We start from the raw sequence: 25,066 nt of genomic DNA, 5'->3' as shown, positions 1-25,066 counted from the left end.
GAAGCAAGGGTTTACAGTGCAGTCATCCACTTCATGGGGATAGTTAACCTGAGAATAAGAGGAGGAGAAGGGTGTAAAAGGAAGTTCAGAGGTCTGAGAACTTCACAGAACAAATTACATAGTTTCTCATTATGTGTTTGTCTAATCCAGAACTTTTTAGAAAAATCAACTGAAAGAGAAACTCGCCAAGAGTATGCTCTGGCTATGATTCAGTGCAAAGTTCTGAAACAGTTGGAGAACTTGGAACAGCAGAAATACGATGATGAAGATATCAGTGAAGATATAAAATTTCTTTTGGAAAAACTTGGTGAGAGTGTCCAGGATCTTAGGTATGTTATTCTTTTTATTTCTCACACAGTGGATACATTGGGCCTTGTTTGATTTGCCTAGTATTATAAGGAAATCTAAATCTGTTATTAACTATGAACTCAAAAGATTTCGCTAACACATTATGTCTTCTATTACAAATTAGGGAATATGGGAAAACTGGCTCATCACCATGGCAACAGTTGGGCAGAGCTGTGTGTTCTCGCTTCTCTTTTGGAGAGATTCCCACTGTTCTCTGTTGTCTAAAACCTGCCTGGCTGTACTCCCACAGGATGTTGGCACTGCCTGGGAACCCCTTGAGAGTCTCCTTCTGGTTCAGAATCTTTTTAAAGCAGCAATGGTTGTTAATTTGGGGAGGAAGTTTACCCATATATGGAAAGAGCATTTTTTTTCCTGCTCTTTTGAAGTCTATTGGCATTATTTATTTTTTATATTAAAAATTATACAAGTGGTATAGATGCAGTAAAGGAAAAAAAAAACCCCTTACACACTACAGAGGGGACTCCATGCCACTTTCCCCATCTTCCCTGCTTAGTCTCACCCCTTTCTGGTTTCTTGTGTTTGCTTCCAAAAAAGCTGCCTGGCCCCTCACCCCGTGTGCATGCACATGCGCGTGCACACACACACAAAGACACACGAGGTCTGTTTAATAATATCTTGATGATCTTTCCCATTAAAGCATGTGTTTTTTTTTTAATTGCTGATATATTTTTAAAAGAGAGTTACTCTCTAGAAATGGATCTTGCTCTGTGGGTAGATTGGAGTTGAGAGTGAGACTGACTCCACTTTGAATTGTTTGGCTACTTTCTCCACATGTGGCCTTGAATAAGCTTCTTGACATTTTAAAGTCTTAGTTTTCCGTTTGGTAAAACAGCAATAAAAATTCTGATGAATTTGTTGTGAGGTTTTAAGTGTCTAGCAAATGTCTTCAGTGTTGGTTGTGTTTTAGATATGTATTTACCACATAATTCAGTACAGCGTGTAATCCCAAGGTCCAAAAGCTTTTATAGAGGTGAGAGGTATCACCCATATCAGTGGTTTGTAATGGAGTTTTGTGGAGGGAAGCAAATGGTCTTTTTCTCTAATTTTAAATATGAATAAATTGATTATAATAATAGGCCAGCAATAGGATTACAGTTTTTAGAAATTCTATTTTATTATGTTTATTTAAAAAATATCTTTAGTTCTTCTGCAATAATGATTTAAGACCCTTTTTAAAAATGAATAAGATTAGTGATAGCTTTCTAAAGTATTTAGTCTATGTTAGCCAATTATTATTACTTACTGATTTTTCATGTTTAATTTGGTAACTTGAAAAATACTGCTATTTACATAAAGCTTATAGGGTGATAGGTGCTCTTGAAAAAGATTTGTCTCTTTTTTTGCTGTTACATGTTTAGAATATTAATGTTAAACAATACATGTTTACTTCTTATACTAACTGGCCTTATATTAAAATAAATTACTCTTGATTCAACAGGACACTCGGATCAACTTAACCAGTAATTCCTGGTTATACTAAATTATCAATCAGTATTAAATGGCTACTACTTTTTAAAATTTTTGCTTGAAAGAAAGTCCAAGCATGTCCTGTCACTGTGTTTGTCTACAGGCTAATTACATTAAAAATTTAAAATATGAGGTTTTGACTAATTAAGTTACTTGATACATAGTGAATGATGTTTGAATTAAAGTGCGTTGCAATTTGTTACATGTACGGGGTTTTTGTTTTTAATTTATAATGAGTTAATTCAGTTAATGAACTCCCTTTACACTGTTGGTAATCACATTTTACAATATTGTACCAATATGTGTGGGTTTTTTTTTCTTTCCTGAGGAAGATGCACACTGAGCTAACATCTGTTGCCTATCTTCCTTTTTTTGCTGAGGAAGATTTGCCGTGAGCTAGCATCTGTTGCTAGTCTTTCTCTGTTTTGCATGTGAGCTGCTGCCACAGCTTGGCCACTGACAGATGAGTGATGTAGGTTCGTGCCTGGGAACCGAACCTGGGCCGCCAGAGTGGAGCATGCCAAACTTAACCACTAGGCCACTGTGGCTGGTCTCCAATATGTGTTTTTGTTTTTGTCATGCAGTATTGTAGTTTATGACATTTATAGTATCATAGTATTAGAATATACTGTTTTGTTTATGTTAAAATAATATACTAATTTACATTAATGTATCTAGTGGTCTGGCAAATATGAGATATTTTAAGTGACACGGTATAAACTCTGCTAGATTATCAGATATTACGTATATAGTAGGGTAAGGATTTTGAAAGCAAGTGCTCCTTTTAATATCTCATGATGAACATTCCGATTTTGCAGGCATATTGTCCTTTGTACCTTGAGTAAATTTCACGTGATTTATTAAAGATTTAAGCTGTTTACACTTGTTTAGTGTTCGTTTGTTAATGTGTAAAGGATTTTCAGTCTTTGTAGTTAAATCATTAATGAAGATATTTTATTTTGCTTAATTTTGGAGTATCTTTCAGATTCTTATAAACTGTGAACTCTTTAAAAAATTTTATAGCTCATTTGATGAATACAGTTCAGAACTTAAATCTGGAAGATTGGAATGGAGTCCTGTGCACAAATCTGAGAAATTTTGGAGAGAAAATGCTGTGAGGTTAAATGAGAAGAATTATGAGCTCTTGAAGTAAGTTTTCAGTTCCAGTTTACACTTTAATACCTGTTGTTCCAAATCCTCACAAACATGTTTTCATCGCTGTTTTTAGAATTTTAGGTATTCCGTAGTTTCAATTTGTATTTTCTTGCTCACTAATGTGGTTGAATACTTTTTCTTGTGCTTATCAGCCTTTTGGATATCATTTTTTTTCCCCAGGAGAAATGCCTGTTCAAGTATACATATTTTTCATTTTGTAAGGGTTCTGTATGTATTTTGAATATGAATTCTTTGTCGTATGTATTCATTACAGCCCTTTTCTCCTACTCTGTCACATGCTGTTTTACTCTTTCCTTTTAATGTAGCTCAGTTTGTTGATCTTTTCCTTTATGACTAATGCTTTTTTTGTGTCATAATTAAGAAGTTTTTTCCCTATCCAAGGTCATGAAGATATATTTCTGTGTTATCTGCTAGAACCTTTATTGTTGAACATCTTACATTTAGGTCTCCATTCCATCTGGAATTGGTTTTTTGGTAAGGTATAAAGTAGGGGTGAAGGTTCATTTTTTTCATTACTTGGATGTCTAATTGAACCAGCAACATTTATTGAAAGTAACGCATTCCAACTGCTTTGCAGGGTTCCTTTTGTCATAATAGGATGACCAAATATGTGCAAGTGTCACTCTTTCTTTCTTTTTTATTGAGATATAAATCACATATCACACAATTCGCCCATTGAAAGTGTACAAATTGGTGGTTTTTAGTATGTTTGCAAATATGTATAACCATTGACCCAGTCAATTTTAAAACATTTTTGTCACTTGAAAAAGAAACCCTGTATCCTTTAGCTGTCACGTTTCTATCCATTTATCTACCCAGTCCTAAGCAACCACTAATTTGCTTTCTGTCTCTAGAGGTTTGCTTATTAGAAAATTTCATATAAATGGAATCATATAACATTTGTCCTCTTGTGACTGGCTTCTTTCATTTACCTTAATGTGTTCAAGTTTCATTCATGTTGTAGCATTTATCAGTACTTTATTCCTTTTTATGGTCAAATAATATTCCAGTATATGGATATATCACATTTTATTCATCTACTCATCAGTTGATAGACATTGGGTTATTATGAAAAATACCAGTAATAAACATTTGTGTACAAGTTCTTGTGTGGACGTATGTTTTTATTTCTCTTGCTTGGGTAGATATTTAGGAGTAGAATTGTTGAATCCTGTGGTAACTCTATGTTTAACCATTTGAAAAGCTGCTAGACTGTTTTCCAAAATGGCTGTAGAATTTTATATTTCCACCAGCAGTGTGTGAGGGTCTGATTCCTCCACATCCTTGTCAACACTTGTTATTGTCTGACTTTTTGGTTCTAGCCGTCTTATGAGTGTGAGGTGGTATCTCATGTGGTTTTTATTTTTGTTTCCTTGATGGCTAATGATGTTAAGTATCTTTTCATATGCTTATTAGCCATTTTACATCTTTTTTGGAGAAATGTCTGTTTAGATTCTTGGTTCATTTTTCAATTGGATTGTCTTTTTATTATATAGGTGTAAGAGTTTTTTATATATTTTGGTTACAAGTGCCTGATCAGATATATGATTTGCAAATATTATCTCCCAGTTTTTAGGTTATCTTCTCACTTTCTTATAGCGTCCTTTAAAGCAAAAACATTTTAAAATTTTGTTGCAATCCAATTTATTTTTTCTTTGGTTCCCCATGCTTTTGGTGTCATACCTAAGAATCCATTGCCAAAATGAAACCTATGAAGAATTAATCCTATGCGTCCTGTAATATTTTTATCGTTTTAGTATTAGGTCTTTGATCCATTTTGAGTTAATTTTTTATATGATGTGAGGTAAGGGTCGAACTTCGTTCTTTTGCATGTGGCTATCCAGTTGTCCCAGTAATATTTGTTGAAAAGACTATTTTTTCCCCATTGAATCATCTTGGCATTCTTATTGAAAATCAGTTGACTGTAGACATGTGGGTTTACTTCTGGATCTTCAGTTCTGTTCTCTTGGTCTGTATGACTATTCTGATACCAGTACTACACTGTTTTGATTACTGTTGCATGTTTGGAAATCCAGAAGCATGAGTCTTTCATTTTCTTCTTTTTTTTTGAGCATATCTTAATTTATTTAATCAGTTCCTTAATGATGGATATTTAATATTGTTGCCACATTTTGCTGTTACAAACAATGTGAGAATCACACATCTTACCATAACTTTTAACATTAATAGACTTTAATTTTTAAAATAATTTTAGGTTTACAGAAGAATTGAGAGGAAAGTACAGAGAGTTCTCATATACCCTCTCTTCCCCTACCAGGCACAGCTTTCCTTATTTTTAATGTCTTTCATTACTGTGGTACATTTGTTACGATTGATGAACCAATATTTATACTTTATTTTTAACTGAAGTCCATAGTTTACATTAGGGTTGATGCTCTCTGTTGTGCAGTTGATTGTGTTATAAGTTCTGTGGGTTTTGACAAATGCAAAATGCCACATATCCTCCATTACAGTGTCGTACAGTTTTACTGCCCTAAAAATTCCCTATGTTCTACCTCTATCATTTCTCTCTTCCTCCTCCTTTCTCTGAACTCCTGGCAACCACTGATCTTTTTACTACCTCTGTAGTTTTTCTTTTTCCAGAATGTCTTATAATTAGAATCAAACAGTATATAACCTTTCAGACTGGCTTCTTTCCCTTAGCAAAATGCATGTAGGGTTCCTCTATGTTTTTCTGTGCCTTGATAGCTCATTTCTTTTTATTTCTGAATATCTCATTGTATGGATAGTTTGTTTATCCATTGAAGGACATTTTGGTTGCTTCAAAGTTTTGGCAATTATAAATAAAGTTGCCATAAACATCTGTGTACAGGACATGAGTTTTCAGGTCATTTGAGTAAATACCAAGAGAGCATGATTGCTGATTGTATGGTAACACTATGTTTACTTTTCTAAGAAACTGACAAACTGTCTTCCCAAGTGACTATATTGTTTTGCATTCCTGCCTGTGATGAATGAGAGTGCCTCTTGCTCTACATCTTTGTTAGCATTTGGTGTTGTCTGTGTTCAGGATTTTGGCCATTCTGATAGGTGTGTAGTGGTATCTCATTGTTGTATTAATTTACAGTTCCCTAATGACATGATGTTGATCATCTTTTCATATGCTTATTTGCCATCTGTCTATCTTCTTTGATGAGGTATCTGTTCAGGTCTTTTAACAATTTTAAATTTAGTCGTATGTTTTATTATTGTTGAGTTTTAAGAGTGCTTTGTATGTTTTAGATAGAAGTCCTTTATCAGATAGGTGCTTTGCAAATATTTTCTCCCTGTCTCTGGGCTTGTCTTTCCATTCTCTTCACATAGAAAGCAGAAGTTTTTAATTTTAATGAAGTGCAACTTATCAGTGTTTTCTTTCATGGATTGTGCCGTGTTGTTGTATGTAAAAAGTCATCGCCATAACCGAGGTTGCCTAGATTTTCTCCTGTTATTATTTCTGGAAGTTTTATAGTTTTGTGTTTTTCATTTAGATCTATGATTTATTTTGAATTTATTTTTGTGGAGGATGTAAAGTCTGTATCTAGATTTACTTTTTTGCTGTGTGGATATCCAGTTTTTCCAGCACCATTTATTTGAAAAGACTTTGCTCCATTGTATAGCTTTTGCTCCTTTGTCAAAGATTAGTTGCCTGTATTTCTATTGTCTGTTTCTGGGCTCTCAATTCTGTTCCGTTGATCTGTTTGGCTATTCTTTCACCAATACCATAGTCTGTTAATTACTGTAGCCTTATAAGTAAGTCTTGAAGTCAGATAGTGTCGGTCCTCTGACTTTGTTCTTCTGCAGTATTGGGTTGACTATTTCAGATCTTTTGTTTCTCCATATAAACTTCAGAATTAGCTTGTCAATATCCACAAAATAACTTGTTGGGATTTTGGTTGGGATTCCATTGAATCTGTAGATCAAGTTGAGAAGAACTGACAATTTGATAATATTGAGTCTTCCTATTCATGAACATGGAATCTCTCTCCATTTATTTAGTTCTACTTTGATTTCTTTCATCAGAGTTTTGTATTTTTCCTCATATAGATCTATTCTGTTAGATTTATATCTAGATATTTCATTTTTGGGGGGTGCTAAGTAAATGATATTATGTTCTAAATTTCAAGTTCTCTTATTCATTGCTGGTATATAGGAAAATGATTGACTTTTTGTATGTTAACCATGTATCCTGCAACCTTGCTATAATTGCTTATTAATTCCAGGAGTTTTTTAATTGATTTTTTTGAATTTTCTGCTTAGACCATGGTGTCATCTGCAAATAAAGACAGTTTTATTTTTTCTTCCGAATCAATACTCCTTTTATTTTTTTTTCTTGTCTTGTTGCATCAATGAGTACTTCCAATATGATGTTGAAAAAAAGAGGTGAAGGAACATCCTTACCTTGTTTCTGATCTTATCAGGAAAGCTTCTAGTTTATCACCAGTGAATATATTAACTGTCGGTTTTTTGTAAATATTCTTTATGAAGTTGAGTAAGTTCCATCTATTCTTAGTTTGCAGAGAGTTTTTGTCACTGATGGGTGTTGAATTTTGTTGAATGATTCCTCTGTATCTCTTGATAGGATCATGTGATTTTTTATTCTTGGCCTGCTGATGTGATGGGTTACATTCATATATTCTCACATCTTGTACCTGCAATAAATCTGACTTGGTTGTAGTACATAATTCTTTTCATACATTGTTAGATTTGATTTCCTAATATTTTGTTGAGGATTTTTGCACCTGTGTTCATGAGAGAGATTATCTATAATTTTCCTTTCTTGTGATGTCTTCATTTGATTTTGGGTGTTACAGTAATGCTGCCTTTATAGAATGTGTTAGGAAGTGTTCTCCTGCTTCTATTTCCTGGAAGAAATTGTAGAGAATTAGTATCATTTCCTCCTTAAATGTTTCGTATAATTTATTACTGAGACCATCTGGGCCATTTGCTTTCTGTTTTGGAAGGTTATTAATTATTGATCCAATTTCTTTGACAGATATATACCTCTTCAGATGATGTTTCTCCTTGAGTGAGCACCTTGAGGCCCTCCAAATGGCTGGGCTTCTAGGAGTTTTTATCTTTCAAGCTAGTCCTTGCTCAGTTTCCAGCAATTAGTCAATTACCCTTTAAGTGTTTCTTTTACTTGATGGGTCTAGCAGCAGCTTCTGCTCCCAATGAGCTCTGAGTCTGTATTTGTTTGTCTCTTTAGCTTGTGGGATGGTGGTTTGCACTGGGACCTCAGTTCTCTGTTGGATCTAAAAAGAGGTGTTGATTTTCAGTTTGTTTAGCTTTTTCTTCTTGTGAGGACAAGAGTGATGACTTCTAACCTCTTTACGTGTTGAATTGGAAACTGGAAGCCTGTTTTTCTTTTTTCAAGATGGTTTTGGCTGTTCTGGGTCGCTTGCCATTTCATATGAATTTTAGAATCAACTTGTTAAATTCTACAAAGAAGCCAGTTGGGATTCTATTAGGGATTGTGACAGAAGCTGTAAATCAATTTGGGGAGTATTGCCATCTTAATATTTAGTATTCAGATCCATGAACATGGGGTGCTTTCCTATTTATTTAGATTATGTTTAATTTCTTTTTAGCAGTGTTTTGTGGTTTTCAGAGTATATGTTTTGCATTTTTTGCCACATTTATTTCTAAATATTTTCTTTTCATGCCATTGTAAATGGAACTGTTTTCTTAACTTCATTTTCAATTGTTCATTGCAAGTTTATAGAAATACAATTGGTTTTTGTATATTGCTCTTGTATTCTGAAATCTTAGCTCTTTTTATTAGTCTTAATAGTTTTTCTTTAGTGGATTCCTTTTCATTTTCTATATACAAAATCATGTCATCTGTTAATAGAGAGTTGTACGTCTTACTTTCCAATCTGGATGCCTTCTGTTTCTTTTTCTTGCCTAATTACCCTGCCTAGAATTTCTACTATGCAAATTCTTCCTGAATTCTTTATTCTGTTCCGTAATTTACTTGTCTGTTCTAGCTCCAATGCTACATTATGTTAATTGCTGTACTTTATAGTAAGTCTTGGTATATGATAGCATGAGCACTCCAAATTTGTTCCTCCAAGGTGTCTTGGTGCCTTTTGGCTCTGTGGATTTCTGTATGTATTTTAGAATAAACTTGTTAACAGTTCTGGTACAATTTTGGTTGGGATTGAATCTATAGTTCAGTATAGGGGGAATTGGTATTTTTAAAATTTGAGGTTCTCCAATTCATGAACATGGTGTATCCTTCCATTTGTATAGGATTTCCTTCAGATAATGTTATGGTCTTACCCATCTTTCATTATATTTTTTCCTATGTATTTGGTTTTTTGGCATTCCTGTAGATTATGCCATTTAAAGTTTTTTGTTTTCTATTTCAGCCTCAGTAGAACTTTTTGTGATGAAAGAAATAGTTTATGTTTGTGCTGTTCAGTACAGTAGGCAGTGGCTAAAGAGCACTTGAAATGTTGCTGGTGCGACAGAGAAATTGAACTTTTAGTTTACAGGCATACCTTGGAGACACTGCCGATTTGGTTTCAGACCTCCGCAATAAAGTGAATATTGCAATAAAGTGAATCACACCAATTTTTTGGTTTCCTAGTGCATCTAAAAGTTATGTTTACACTGTACTGTGTCATTTAAGTGTGCAATAGCATTGTCTCTGAAAAAACAATATACATACCTTAATTAAAAGATACTTTACTGCTAAAAATGCTACTACCATCTGAACCTTCAGTGAGTTGTAATCTTTTTGCCAGTCTAGGGTCTTGCCTTGATATTGATGGCTGCTGACTGATCAGGGTGGTGGTTGCTGGAGGTTGGGGAGGCTGTGGCAATTTCTTAAAATAAGACAGTAATGAAGTTTGCCGCATTGATTGACTCTTCCTGTCACAAACAATTCCTCTGTGGCATGTGATGCTGTTTGATGACATTTTACCTGTGGTAGAACTTTCAAAGTTGGAGTCAATCCTCTCAGACCCTGCCACTGCTTCATCATCAACTAAGTTTATGTAATATTCTAAATCCTTTGTTGTCATTTCAACAGTCTTTACAGCATCTTTATCAAGAATAGATTCCATTTCAAGAAGCCTCTTTCTTTGCTCATTCACAGGAGGCAACTCCTCAGCCATTAAATTTTTATTATGAGATTGCACCGTTTCAGTCACATCTTCAGGCTCCACTTCTAATTCTAGTTCTCCTGCTATTTCTACCACATCTGCAGTTACTTCTGTCACTGAAGTCTTGAACCCCTCAAAGTCAATCGTGAAGGTTGGAATCAACTTCTTCCAAACTCCTGTTATTGTTGATTTTTTCTTTTTTTTGCAGGGAAGGATTCGCCCTGAGCTAACATCTGTTGTCAATCTTGCTCTTTTTTTTTCTTCTCCTCAAAGTCCCAGTGCATGGTTGTATATCCTGTTTTAATTCCTTCTAGTTCTTCTATATGAGCCACCACCACAGCATGGCAACTGACAGACGGGTGGTGTGGTTCTGTGACTGGGAAACCAACCTGGGCCACTGAAGCAGAGAGAGTGGAACTTTAACCACTAGACCATCAGGGCTGGCTCTGTTGATATTTTGACCTCTTTCCATGAATCACGAATGTTCTTAATGGTATTTATAGTGGTGAATCCTTTCCGGAAGGTTTTCAATTTACTTTGCCCAGATCCATCAGAGCAGTCACTATCTATGGCAGCTATAGCCTTATGAAATGTATTTCTTAAATAATAAGACTTGAAAGTTGAATTACTCCTTGCTCCATGAGCTTCAGAATGGATGTTGTGTTAGCAGGCATGAAAACAACATCAGTCTCATTGTACATCTCCATCAGAGCTCTTGGGTGACCAGGTATGTTGCCAATGAGCAGTAGTATTTTGAAATGAATTTTTTTTCTGGGTGGTAGGTCTCAACAGTGGGCTTAAAATATTCTGTAAATTATGTTATAAGCAGATGTGCTGTCATCTAGGCTTTGTTGTTCCATCTATAGAGCACAGGCAGAGTAGATTTAGCATAATTCTTAAGGGCCTCATGATTTTCAGAATGGTAAATGAACATTGGCTCGAATTTAAAGTCACCAGCTGCATTACTCCCTAACAAGAGAGTCAGCCTGTCCTTTGAAGCCTTGAAGCCAGGCATTGACTTCTCCTCTCTAGCCATTAAAGTCCTAGACAGCATCTTCCAATATCAGGCTGTTTTGTCTACATTGAAAATCTGTTGTTTAGTATAGTCACCTTCATTAAGTATCTTCGCTAGATCTTCTAGATAACTTGCTGCAGCTTCTACATCAACATTTGCTGCTTTACCTTGCACTTTTATGTTATGGAGACGGCTTCTTTCCTTAAACCCCATGAACCAGGGCCGGCCTGGTGGCGCAGCGGTTAAGTGTGCACACTCCGCTTTGGCGGCCCGGGGTTCGCCAGTTCGGATCCCGGGTGCGGACATGGCACCGCTTGTCAAGCCATGCTATGGTAGGCGTCCCACATATAAAGTAGAGGAAGATGGGCACCGATGTTAGCTCAGGGCCACGCTTCCTCAGCAAAAAGAGGAGGACTGGCAGTAGTTAGCTCAGGGCTAATCTTCCTCAAAAAAAAAAGAAAGAAAAAACAAACCCATGAACCAACCTCTGCTAGCTTCAAACTTTTCTTCTGCAGCTGCCTCACCTCTCTCACCCTTCATAGAATTGAAGAGAGTTAGGGGCCTTGTTCTGAGTTAGGCTTTGACTTAAAGGAATGTTATGGCTTGTTTGGTCTTCTATCTAGACCACTAAAGCTTTCTCTGTATCAGCCATAAGTCTGTTTCACGTTCATATCATTCATGTGTTCACCGGAGTAGCACTTTTAATTTCCTTCAGGAATTTTTCCTTTGCATTTACAACATGGCTAACTGTTTGGCCTAAAAGGCTTAGCTTTGAGCCTATCTTGGCTTTCAGCATGCCTTCCTTGCTAAGCTTAATCATTTCTAGCTTTTGATTTTGATTTAAAGTGATAGATGTGTGACTCTTCCTTTCACTCGAACACTTTAAAGGCCATTGTAGGGTTAGTATTGGCCTATATTTAATATTGCAGTGTCTCAGGGAATAGGAGACCTGAAGAGTGGGAGAGAGTTGGGGGAATGACTGGTTGGTGGAGCGGTTAGAACATACGCAGCATTCATTGATTAAGTTCACAGTGTTATATGGGCGTGCTTTGTGGCTCCCCCAAACAACTACAATAGTAACATCAAAGATCACAGATCACTATAACAAGTATAATAATGAAAAAGTTTGAAATATTGCGAGAATTATCAAAATGTGACACAGAACATGATGTAATCTACACAGAATTCGAAATATGTTACGATGTACACCTGAAAAGAAAACAACAAAATGTGACACAGAGAGATGAAGTGAACAAATGCTGTTGGAAAAATGGCACTGATAGACTTGCTCCATGCAGGATTGCCACAAACCTATAATTTATAAAAAATGCAATATCTGAGAATTGCAATAAAGAGAGGCACAATAAAGCAAAGTGTGCCTGTAATTTAATTTCAATCAATTTAACTTTAGCTCATCTGGCTAGTGGTCAGCATATTGGACAGCACAGTTTGAGTCAGCTTTACAGAAATACTGATAGAAACAGTTCTGTGTTGCAAATCAGGTTGCCACTCAACTTCCCTCACTGCCAGCTTGGTATTTGTTTTCTCAAGTTAGTTAACATTTGTTCCTGTGACTTTCCACTTCAGTATCTTTTACTGTTGATAAATTTTCCATATTGTCCTTTCTTGAGGGTTTGTGATTTAAAAAGAAGAAAATCCTTTTACTGTCATTTTTTACAGTGGGAGGATTTTTACTGTCATGTTAATGAAGTATCTAAAAGGAACAGAGGAGATATATACATGTGTCCAATAAGCATTTTTAGGCAGGTTTATTTCTGTTGTTTAGACTTTATTTTCTATGTATTATCAAAAATGATACATTTGTTTCACTTAAAGTGTGGTAAACCAAAGTGAGTGGTGGATAGGTATTGGCAGGCCTGATGGAGAATAGATGAGGGGGAAAGAGTGGATTATCTTTTCAGCATTGTTTTGCCACTTTGAGTTTTCAACATCAAAAAAAGAGCTCAAATAATGTTTTTTAAATCTAGTCTTTGGAAAAGTTGAATATAATGGAGCATTTTACAAATTATTACTGAAGCATTACGTGTATTTTTATGATGATACACTTCAAGAGCTTTTTGAAGTACATGTTCTGTTTTCTGGCATTAGGTTTTAATTTTTGTGGTTTCCTTTATAGGACTCCGTTTTTCCATTGTGTGACCCTTCATGATTTTTCTGATTAACCAGAAACAATGACATGTAGCACTTCAGTTTTATTTTGTGCTTCTGTAATGAGAAATTTGAAGTCATTGTTTGTCTTTGGTTTTTATTCTTATAAATTATCTGCATGGGGACAATTGACAGGAGGGACATACTAATGTTACCCTTCAAACTAGCTGATAAAATAGGTACAGATGATCTTTATTTGTCCTATTAAAAAAACACAGTGTGTACTTGCTGCCTTTTTATTTGTGGAGAACTGCACTTACGTCAGACTCTAACCTATTTTCCAGGTAATTCTAAACTTAGCAAGTGTGTGATATAAGTTCATTTTTTCCTCTATCACTTTTAATAGTATTTAGAAAATACTCCATAATTTTGTATGTTTCAACTTTGCAATAAGTATGTATTTTGAATAAGGAAATATTCTGAAATACAAGAAGCCATGCAGATTGTAATTCAAGAGAAAAGCAAAAGCTCAGGGAGCAAGCAAGTTTATAAAACTGAGGAAAAACATCGTGAAATATATAATAGCAAATTTGTAGAGTGATTATTTAGAATAATGATGGAAATTCTGTTTTGGATTTGAATAGACACTTTCCAAGATGACGTTTCTAGCAAATGTCAGGGTCAGAATTCACATTTGGTCTAACTCCAAATCTGTGATGTGTTTCTGTCTCGATCCCACGGACTCTGACAGAGTCTGGGCTTGTGGTTAATGTGGTGATGGAGATTCAGATTATGATTGAGGAAGCCCTTGTTGCCTTGACAACTGTATTTGGAGGTGACTTGGAGGGAGCTCTCCCTTTGCTTACCACAGGAATCTCTTTTTTTGAACCTATTCTTTTGAACATTTTTATTGATGATTTGAATATAGAAACAGAAAGCTTGCTTAGCAGATTTACAGATTCTAGGGTAGAAGGTCTGTGATTCAGCATTTCCATAAGTTTCCAAGTGATATTGATATTGCTGGTCTGCAGACATAATTTTGAGTATCAAGGGTCGCAGCCAAGTGGAGAAAGGCTTGGGTCACTGAATATGGTTAAAGGCAGGCATTGGCAAACTTTTCTGTAAAGTCCCAGAATGAAAACATTTTTGGCTTTGTGAGCCATTCAGACTGTCACGTCTACTCACCTGTGTCCTTGTAGTGCCAAAGCAGCCATGGACAATAAGTAAACTAATGAGTGTGGCTGTATTCCAATAAAAGTTTATTTATAAAAGTGGTGGCTGCCAGGTTTGGACTTCAGCTGTAATTTGCTGACCTTTGTTTTAAGGTATTCAGAACAAATATTCTGTTACACTTTTAAGAAATCTTCATTAATGTCATGTTCTTATTATTTCATAAAATAATTTCTTAATAAAATTTCAAAATAATAAAAATGACATCAAAGTAATTTATTTTATTGAAGTCATAATGGTTTATAACATTGTGAAATTTCAGGTATGCATTATTATTTATCAGTTTCTGTATAGGCTACATCATGCTTACCGTCAATAGTCTAATTTTTATCCATCACCATATATATGTGCCCCTTTACCCCTTTTGCTCACCCCATAACCGCCTTCCCCTCTGGTAACCACTAATCTGTTCTCTTTGTCCATGTGTTTGGTTATCTTCCACATATGAATGAAACCTTGTGGTGTTTGTCTTTCTCTGTCTGGCTTATTTTGCTTAACATAATACCCTCAAGGTCCATCCGTATTGTTGCAAATGGGATGATTTTGTCTTTTTTTATGGCTGAGTAGTATTCCATTGTATATATCTACCACATCTTCTTTATCCATTCATCAGTGGATGGGCACTTGGGTTGCTTCCACATCTTGGCTATTGTGAGTAATGCTGCAGTGAACATAAGGGTGCATAAATCTCTTTGGATTGTTGATTTCAAGTTCTTTGGATAAATACCCAGTAGTGGGACAGCTGGATTGTATGGTATTTCTATTTTTTAATTTTTTGAGACTGTCCCTATTGTTTTCTGTAGTGGCTGCACCAGTTTGCATTCCCATCATCAGTGTATGAGGCTTCCCTTTTCTCCCTATCCTTTCCAACATTTATTATTTTTTGTCTTGGTAATTATAGCCATTCTGACCGGGTAAGGTGATAATCTCATTGTAGTTTTGATTTGAATTTCTCTGATAATTAGTGATGTTGAACATCTTTTCATGTGTCTGTTGGCCATCTGTATATCTTCTTTGGAAAAATGTCTGTTCATATTCTCGGCCCATTTTTGATTTGGTGGTTTTTTTTTATTGTTGAGTTGTATGAGATCTTTATATATTTTGGATATTAACCCCTTTTCGGATATATGATTTGCAAATATTTTCTCCCAGTTGGTGGGTTGTCTTTTGACTTTGTTCATGATTTCCTTTGCCTTGCAGAAGCTTTTTAGTCTGATATAGCCCCGTTTGTTAAATTTTTCTTTTGTTTCCCTTACCTACTCAGACATGGTATTTGAAAAGATGCTGCTAAGACTGATGTCAAAGAGTGTACTGTCTATATTTTCTTCTGGGCATTTATAGTTTCAGGTCTTAAACATTCAAGTCTTTAATCCATCTTGAGTTAATTTTTGTGTATGGCAAAAGGCAGTGGTCTACTTTCATTCTTTTGCATGTAGCTGTCCAGTTTTCCCAACACCACTTTTTGAAGAGACTTTCCTTTCTCCATTGTATGTCTGTGGCTCCTTTGTCGAAGATTACCTGACCATAGATGTGTGGTTTTATTTCTGGGCTTTCAATTCTGTTCCATTGATCTGCATGTCTTTTTTCTGCCAGTTGAAGTTTTGTAGCAGCCCCACGTTAAGCAAGTCTATTAGCGCCATTTTTCCAACAGCATTTGTTCACTTCATATCTCTCGGTCATGTTTTGGTAATTCTTATAATATTTCAAAATCCTTTATTATTATTATTATTATTATTATATTTCTTATGGTGATCTGTGATCATGATCTTTGATGTTACTGTTGTTACTAAGTCACCATGATCCGTGTCCATATAAGACGGCAAACTTAATTGATAAATGTTGTGTGTGTTCTGACTGCTCTACCAATCCACTGTGCTGCTATTTCTCTTCTCTCTCCTCTGGCCTCTCTATTCCCTGGGACACAACAAAATTGCAGTTATGCCAATTACTTATCCTACAGTGGCCTTTTAAGTGTTCAAGTGAAAGGAAGAGTCAATTGATGTGGCAAACTTCATTGTTGTCTTATTTTATGAAATTGCCACAGCCACCCCAGCCTTTGGAAACCACCACCCTGATCAGTCAGCAGCCATCATTGTCAAGACAAGATCCTCCACCAGCAAAAAGATATGACTCACTGAAGGCTCAGATGATGGTTATCATTTTTTAGCAATAAAGTTTTTTTTTTTTAATTTCAGGTGTACATCATTTTTCAACTTCTGTATAGACTACTTCCTGTTCACCACCAAAAATCTAGTTTCTATTTGTCACCATACAAATGTCCCCTTTACCCCTTCCACATTCCCCCTTTTCCTCTTCCCCTCTGGTAACCACTAGTCTGTTTACTGTATCTATGTGTTTGTTTGTTCTGTTTTGTTTTTTTTTTTGTCTTCCACATACGAGTGAAATCATACAGTATTTGTCTTTCTCATTCTGACTCATTTTACTTAGCATTAATACCCTCAAGTTCCATCCATATTGACACAAATGGCGAGACTTCATCTTTTTTATGTTTGAGTAGTATTCCGTTTGTGTGTGTGTGTGTGTGTGTGAGTGTGAGTGTTTACACATATATATACCACATCTTTACCCATCATCTGTCGGTGGGCACTTGGCTATTGTAAATAGTGTTGCAGTGAACATAGGAGTGCATGTATCTAACAAGAAATAATAGGTGTTGGTAAGGATGTAGAGAAAAGAGAATCCTCGTGTACTGTCGGTGGGAATGTAAATTGGCACAGGCACTATAGAAAACAGTATGGAGATTAACCATAAAATTAGAAATAGAACTACTATATGATTTAGCTGTTCCACTTCTGAGTATTTATACAAAGAATATGAAAACAATAAAGTATTTTTTAATTATGGTATGTGCATTGTTTCTTTTTAGAAATAATGCTATTGCACACTTAATAGACTACAGTATAGTGTAAACATAACTTTTATGTGCACTGGGAAACCAGGTTAATGTGACTCACTTAATTGTGATATTACCTTTATTGCAGTGGCCTGGAACCAAACCTGCGGTATCTCCAAAGGATGCCTGTAGTTTGAAATCTTAAAAATATGAACATATGGGAGATTGAATGTATTTCTTGTTTTTTCTTAGTGGACTTTCATGTGCTTGAATGAACTGCCATCAGGATGCCATTGTGCTTTGTGTGGGCTGCAGTCAGCAGATAGTCATTCAAATCTAAGTTTAAACATTTGTTGTGTCCTTAGGCCGCTTCTGTAACTTCTCTGGGTGTTATTTCCTCATTTATGGGTTGTTGTGAGGAATGTATTTGCACAGAGTTTGGAACATTCATGTGTATAATAAATGCTTATTCCTTTCTCATCTGTTATTTGGAAATGCAGATTTCCTGGTTAGTCTGAAAGATTAAAGGTGTGTAATAACTTCCTAATGAAATGATTCTTTTATTGACAACAAGATTCTTCATTGGTGCTTCCTGTTACTTAATAAAGGTTAGCTGTTTGATAGGCTGAGAAGGTGATAGAAAAAAGTAGGTAGATTTACATGAAACCACACTCTTAAGGGACTTTACCAAATAAATGCACTCCAGAAACTAAGCAAGCTTCTTAGATTCATGAGATTTTGAACAAAGTAGAGTTTTACTATGTTTTTTTTTTTTTTCTTATTGAGTTCATAATAGTTTACATCATTGTGAAATTTCAGCTGTATGTTATTTCTTGGCTGTCACCACTTAGGTGCTCCCTTTCACACCTTGTGTCCACCCCCCACCACCTTCCCCTGGTAACCACTGAACTATTTTCTTTTTCCATGTGTTTGTTTATATTCCACATATAAGTGAAATCATATGGTGTTTGTCGTGCTCAGTCTGGCTTATTTCGCTTCTCATAATACCCTCCAGGTCCATCCATGTTGTTGCAAATGGGATGATTTTGTCTTTTTTATGGCTGAGTAGTATTCCATTGTATATATATATACCACATCTTCTTTATCCAATCATCGGTCGATGGGCACTTGGATTGTTTCCATGTCTTGGCTATTGTGAATAGTGCTACAATGAACATAGGGGTACATATGTTACTTTGGATTGTTGATTTCAAGTTGTTGGGGTAGATACCCAGTAGTGGGGTAGCTAGGTTATATGGCAGTTCTAGTTTTAGTTTTTTGAGGAATCTGCGTGTTGTTTTCCATAGTGGCCACACCAGTTTACATTCCCATCAGCAGTGTATGAGCATTCCTTTTTCTCCACATCCTCTCCAACATTTGTCGTTTTTCTCTTGGTAATTATAACCATTCTGACTGGTGTAAGGTGATATCTCATTGTAGCTTTGATTTGCATTTCCCTAATAATTAGTGATGTTGAACATCTTTTCATCTGTTGGCCATCTATATAGCTGCCTTGGAAAAATGTCAGTTCATATCCTCTGCCCATTTTTTGATTGGGTGGTTTGGTTTTTTTGGTTGAGTTGTATGAGTTCTTTATATACTTTGGAGATCAACCCTTTGTCTGATAAATGACTTGCAAATATTTTCTCCCAGTTGGTGGGTTGTCTTTCTGTTTTGTTCATAGTTTCCTTTGCTTTGCAGAAGATTTTTTGTCTGATGTAGTCTCATTTATTAACTTTTTCTTCTGTTTCCCTTACCTAAGTAGACATGGTATTCGAAAAGATGTGGCTAAAACCAATGTCAAAGAATATACTGCCTTACTTTCTTCTAGGATTTTTATGGTTTCAGACCTTACATTCAAATCTTTACTCCATTTAGAGTTAATTTTTGTGTATGGTGCAAGATAATGGTCTACTTTCATTCTTTTGCATGTAGCTGTCCAGTTTTCCCAACGCCGTTTATTGAAGAGACTTTCCTTTCTCCATTGTGTGTTCGTGGCTCCTTTGTCAAAGATTAACTGTCCATAGATGTGTGGTTTTATTTCTGGGCTTTCAATTCTCATCCATTGATCTGTTTGTCTGTTTTTGTGCCAGAACCATGCTGTTTTGATTACTATAGCTTTGTAGTATGTTTTGAAATCAGAGGTTGTGATGCCTCCAGCTTTGTTCTTTTTTCTCAGGATTGCTTTCCTATTCAGGGTCTTTTCTTGTGCCATATAAATTTTTGGATTCTTTGTTCTATATCTGTGAAGAATGTCATTGAGATTCTGATTGGGATTGCATTGAATTTGTAGATTGCTTTAGGTAGTATAGACATTTTAACTATGTTTATTCTTCCGATGCGTGAACATGGAATATCTTTCCATTTCTTTATGTCTTCTTCAGTTTCTTTCAATAATGTCTTATTGTTTTCAGTGCACAGGTCTTTCACTTCTTTGATTAAGTTGATCCCCAGGTATTTTATTCTTTTTTGTTGTGATTGTAAATAGGATTGTATTCTTGATTTCTTTTTCTTGCTGGTTCATTGTTAGTATATAGAAATGCAACTGGTTTTTTAAAAATTGATTTTGTACCTTGAAACTTTGCTGTATTTGTTGATTATTTCTGATAGTTTTCTGGTGGATTCTTTAGGGTTTTCTATATATAGAATCATATCATCTGCAAATAGCAAAAGTTTCACTTCTTCCTTTCCTTTTATTTCTTCTTCTTGCCTAATTGCTCTGGCCAATACCTCCAGTTGTATGTTGAATAGGAGTGGCGAGAGTGGGTACCATTTGTCTTGTTCCTGTTCTCAGAGGGATGCCTTTCAGTTTTTCACTATTAAGTATGATGTTGGCTGTGGGTTTATCATATATGGCCTTTTTTGTGTTGAGGTACTTTCCTTCACTACCCATTTTGTTGAGAGGTTTTTTTTTTTTTTATCATAAATGGATGTTGGCTCTTGTCAAATGCTTTCTCTATATCTATTGAGATGATCATGTGATTCTTATTCCTCATTCTATTAATGTGGTGTATCACATTGATTGATTTGCAGATGTTGAACCTCTCCTGTGTCCTTGGAGTAAATCCCCCTTGATCGTGGTTTATGATTCTTTTAATGCTATATTAAGTTTACCCATGTTTTGTCGAGGATTTTTTGCATCTAAGTTCATCAGTGATATTGGCCTGTAGTTTTCATTCTTCATCTTGTCCTTGTCTGGTTTTGGTATCAGGATAATGTTGGCCTCATAGAATGTGTTAGGAAGTGTTCCATCTTCTTCAGTTTTTCAGAATAGTTTGAGGAGAATGAGTATTAAATCTTCTTTGAATGTTTGGTAGAATTCTCCAGAGACGCCGTCTGGTCCTGGACTTTTGTTTTTTGGGATGCTTTTGAATACTGTTTCAATCTCTGTATTTGTGATTGGTCTATTCAGATTGTCTATTTCGTCTTGATTCAATTTTGGGAGGTTGTATGAGTCTAGGCATTCATCCATTTCTTCTAGGTTATCGAATTTGTGGGCATATAGTTTTTCATAGTATTCTCTTATAATCCGTTGTATTTCTGTGGTATCCGTTGTAATTTCTCTTCTTTCATTTCTAATTTTTTTTATTTGAGCCTTCTCTTTTTTTTCTTGATCTGTCTGGCTAAGGTTTGTCAATTTTGTTTATCTTCTCAAAGAACCAGCTCTTTGTTTCATTAATCCCTTCTAGTGTTTTTTTAGTCTCTATTTCACTTCTTTCTGCTCTGATTTTTATTATTTCCCTCCTTCTTCTGACTTCAGGCTTTGTCTGTTCTTTTTCTAGCTCTGTTAGGTGTATTTTAAGATTTGAGATTTTTCTTATTTGAGATTTTTCTTGCTTGTTGAGGTGGGCCTGTATTGCTATGAATTTCCCTCTTATGACCACTTTTGCTGTATCCCATAAGAGTTGGTATGTTGTATTTTCATTTTTGTTTGTCTCCAGATATTTTTTAACTTCCCCTTTGATTTCTTCAATGATCCAGTGGTTGTTGAATAGCATATTGTTTAGTCTCCACATATCTCTGACTTTCCCAGTTTTGTTCTTGTGGTTGATTTCTAACTTCATAGCATTGTGGTCAGAAAAGATGGCTGGGATGATTTCAATCTTCTTAAATTTATTGAGGCTTGCCTTGTTACCCAAAATATGGTCTATCTTTGAGAATGTTCCATGGGCACTTGAGGAGAATGTATATTCTGCTGTTTTTGGATGGAATGCTCTATGCTTGTCTATTAAGTCCATCTGGTCAAGTGTTTCATTTAAAGCTGCTATTTCTTTGTTGGTTTTTTGTCTGGATGATCTGTCCATTGAAGTACGTGTGGTGTTGAGGTCCCCTACTATTATTGTCTTGCTGTTAATTTCTACCTTTAGGTCTGTTAATAATTGCCTTATGTCCTTTGGTACCCTTGTGTTAGGTGCACGTATAGTAGTAAGTGTTATGACCTCTTGGTGGAATGTCCCTTTTATCATTATATACTGCCCTTCTGTCTCTCATTGTCTTTTTTAACTTGAAGTCTGCTTTTCCTGATAAAAGTATGGCAACACCTACTTTGTTTTGTTGGCCATTAGCTTAGAGTATTGTCTTCCATCCCTTCACTCTAAGCCTATATTTGTCTTTGGAGCTGACATGCATTCCCTGCATCTCAGGGAGCATATTGTTGTGTCTTTTTTTTAAACCAGCCAGCTGCTCTGTGTCTTCTGATTGGAGAATTCAACCCATTTACATTTAGAGTGATTATTCTTATGAGGGCTTACTGCTGCCATTTTATCTCTTGTTTTCTGGTTGTTCTGTGTTTCCACTGTTTCTTTTCCTTTGTTTTTCTGACTGCCATTTCATTTTGGTGGTTTTCTGAGGGGGATTTCCCCATTTTCTCTCTTTTGTGAATTCTGGCTCTGCACTGATTTTTTGTTTAATAGTTACTGTGAGGATTGTATGAAAGATGTCGGAGATGAGATAGTCCGTTTTCTTATATCCTCTTATGTCCATTAACCTAAGCAGGCTCCTTCCCTCTTCTCTCGCCTTCTGAGTAATTCCTGTTACGAATTGTTCTGTTTTTATTTTGTGAGTTTGTGGCTAAGTTCAAGAGTTTATCATTACTTTTGATTCTTTCTTTCCCTTTCTCTTTTAAGTTGTAATTGAGTCTTTCCCTCCCTGTTGTGGTAGAGAGCTGCAAGTTTCTGATCATGTCTGTTTATTTGTCTCCTTGCTCAGAGCTTTGTAGACCATTGCCTTTTTGTTGCCAGTGTGAGGGTATCTTCAGCTGTTTCTTGTAGGAGATGTCTAGTGGCGATGGGCTCCCTCAGGTTTTGTTTATCTGGGAAAGCTTTTATTTCTCCATTGTATCCGAAGGAAAATTTTATGGGTAGAGTATTCTTGGCTGAAAGTTTTTGTCTTTCAGTATTTTGAATATATCATTCCATTCTCTCCTAGGCTGTAGGATTTCTGCTGAGAAATCCTCTGAAAGCCTGATAGGATTTCCTTTGTAGGTTATTTTCTTCTGCCTTTCTGCTCCTAATATCTTTTCTTTATCATTAACTTTTGCCATTTTAACTATTATATGCCTTGGAGAATGTCTTTTTAGCATTGATGAAGTTGGGCATTCTACTAGCTTCATTCATCTGTAAATCTGAAACCATCCCCAGGTTTGGGAATTTCCCAGCAATTATTTCTTTGAACAAGCTCTCTGCTCCTTTCTCCCCTTCTTCTCCTTCTGGAGAAGAATACCTATAATCCTTATGTTGCTTTTCATAATTGAGTCAGATATTTCTCGAAGAATCCTTCTTTTTTTAAATCTTAGTTTTGTCTCCTCCTTCACCTGTAGAATTTCTACATTTGTATCCTCTAGAAGACTAATTCTTTCCTCTGTGAGATCAGTTCTGATTCTTAATGATTCTGGATTTTTTTTATCTCATTAATTGTGTTTTTCATATCCAGGATTTCTGCTTGATTTTTTTTTTTTATAGTTTAAATCTCTTTAGTGAAAAGATTCATTTTATTGCTGAGCTCCTTGAATTGTCTTTCCATGTTTTCTTCTAAGTTGTTGAGTTTCCTTATGGTGGCTATTTTGAATTCTCTGTCATTTAGAGTCTATATTTCTGTGCCTTCAGTTTTGGTGTCTGGAGACTTGTCATTTTCCTTCTTGTATGAATTGTTGCTGCAGTTTCTCATGGTGTTTGATGACCTAATCTCTTGTTGGGGCATTTGTGGTATTCTTAAGATGCAGATTCCACCTGTTACTGCTAGGGGGAAGCAGGAGCAGAGTTTCTGGCCCCACCCCATCTCTTGGAAGCTGTGGGAGTATTATGGGTGCTTGCCCCAGTCTAGGGTGTCTTCAGGCACTTATGTGGACTGTCCTTGGCAAGCAGGACTTCCTTGCTGGGCTAGGGCCACTGTTTTGCACTTCAGGGGCACTCTGAGCTCTCCCTCCCCACCAGAAAGTGATCACCAGTGGGCTAAAAGCTGATGCTGCCTCTTCCCACAGCCACCCAGGACACGTTCCCTCTTTGGGGGCTCAACAGCACTATGACTGCTCATGCACTGGCCTGGGGAGCATTTGCCCCACCATGTAGATCTCCTGCCGTCTGTTTATGATTCACAGAGCCACTGTGCTTGGTGGGTAGAGCTTCCTCTCTGGTACCTGAGCTAGGGCTGCTCCTTGGCACCACAGGGGCTCAGTGGGCTCCCCCTGCCCACCAGGAAAGTGAACCTGAGTGAGCTCAAAGCTGCTGTACCTCTTCCCACAGCCACCCGGGACATGTTCCCTCTTTGGGGCTCAGTAGCACTGTGAGCCCTCACACACGCACCTGGGCAGTCTTTGCCCCAGCATGTAGATCTGCTGCAGTCTCTGTTATGGTCCACTGTGCTTGGCCAGCAGGGCTTCCTCAACGGGACCCAAGCTAGGGCTGCTCCTTGGCATCACAGGGGCATTGTGGGCTCCCCTTCCCCAGGGGGAGAGCAAACACAAGCACGGGCTAAGGGTTACCATTGCCTCCTCCTACAGTCACTCCAGTGTGTGTTCCCACTTTCTGGGCACTTGCACCAGGTTTAAAAGTGTTTGTGTGCATGCACAGGGCTACTAGGGGAGAGCAGGGCATGCTCACCTATCTCTGCCACTTCCCGCGAGGCCAGTCCATCCACCCTCAGATGTATAGCTGCGTGCGTCTCTCAGGTGTCCTCTTGTGCTGTGTGGGCTTCCTCCATTGGTCAGTGAATGTCCATGTAGTTGTAGTTCAAAAGGGAGAGAGACAAAGGGAACAAGTAACTCTGTCATGTTGCTGATGTCACTCCAAGTTTTACTACTCTTAAGCATTTACTTTAATGCAAATGATATGAGCAAAGATAGTTGTGATTCAAGTTGTTTTCTAATAAAGATTTTAAGAAATAAGATTTATATTTTGTGAATGAATAGTTTGTATGTAAACAGATAACCAAATGATTTTAAAACTTTTTTGTTTTAGATATTTTAAACTTAAGTTTTCAACTTAAATTTAAACTTAATTTTAAATTAACAATATTAAAGCATAGTAACTCTTGAGCATCTTGGTAAAATTAGGTAAATTTTTCTTTTAATGTGTGTGTGCGTGTATTGCTAAAGCTTTGTATTCTAAGTTGTATCAAATAGCCTGGGCCAAGTCATTCAGGCACTCTTGAAGGCATACAGAAGTAAAGTGAAAAGGTTTCTTCACTGCTGTTCTATCTCATACTCCTTCCTAGCAGTGACCAGAGTCAGCAGGTGATACA

At 36.3% G+C, this 25,066-nt stretch overlaps 1 protein-coding gene across 3 annotated transcripts in view; it reads left to right on the top strand.

Moving 5' to 3' along the window:
- The window catches only part of ATP6V1H (ATPase H+ transporting V1 subunit H), a 122,579-nt gene that overhangs the window by 51,997 nt on the left and 45,516 nt on the right, over positions 1-25,066 (top strand). For all 3 annotated transcript variants that reach the window (XM_046642403.1, XM_046642404.1, XM_046642402.1), the window contains 2 exons: positions 151-329; positions 2,860-2,985. In XM_046642403.1, coding sequence (XP_046498359.1) covers positions 151-329; positions 2,860-2,985 — 305 coding nt within the window. The remainder of the gene's footprint in view (positions 1-150; positions 330-2,859; positions 2,986-25,066) is intronic.

Source organism: Equus quagga, chromosome 16 (genome assembly GCF_021613505.1).
Source record: "Equus quagga isolate Etosha38 chromosome 16, UCLA_HA_Equagga_1.0, whole genome shotgun sequence".
NCBI classification, from domain to species: domain Eukaryota; kingdom Metazoa; phylum Chordata; class Mammalia; order Perissodactyla; family Equidae; genus Equus; species Equus quagga.
This window is presented reverse-complemented; position numbering and strand designations above follow the sequence as displayed.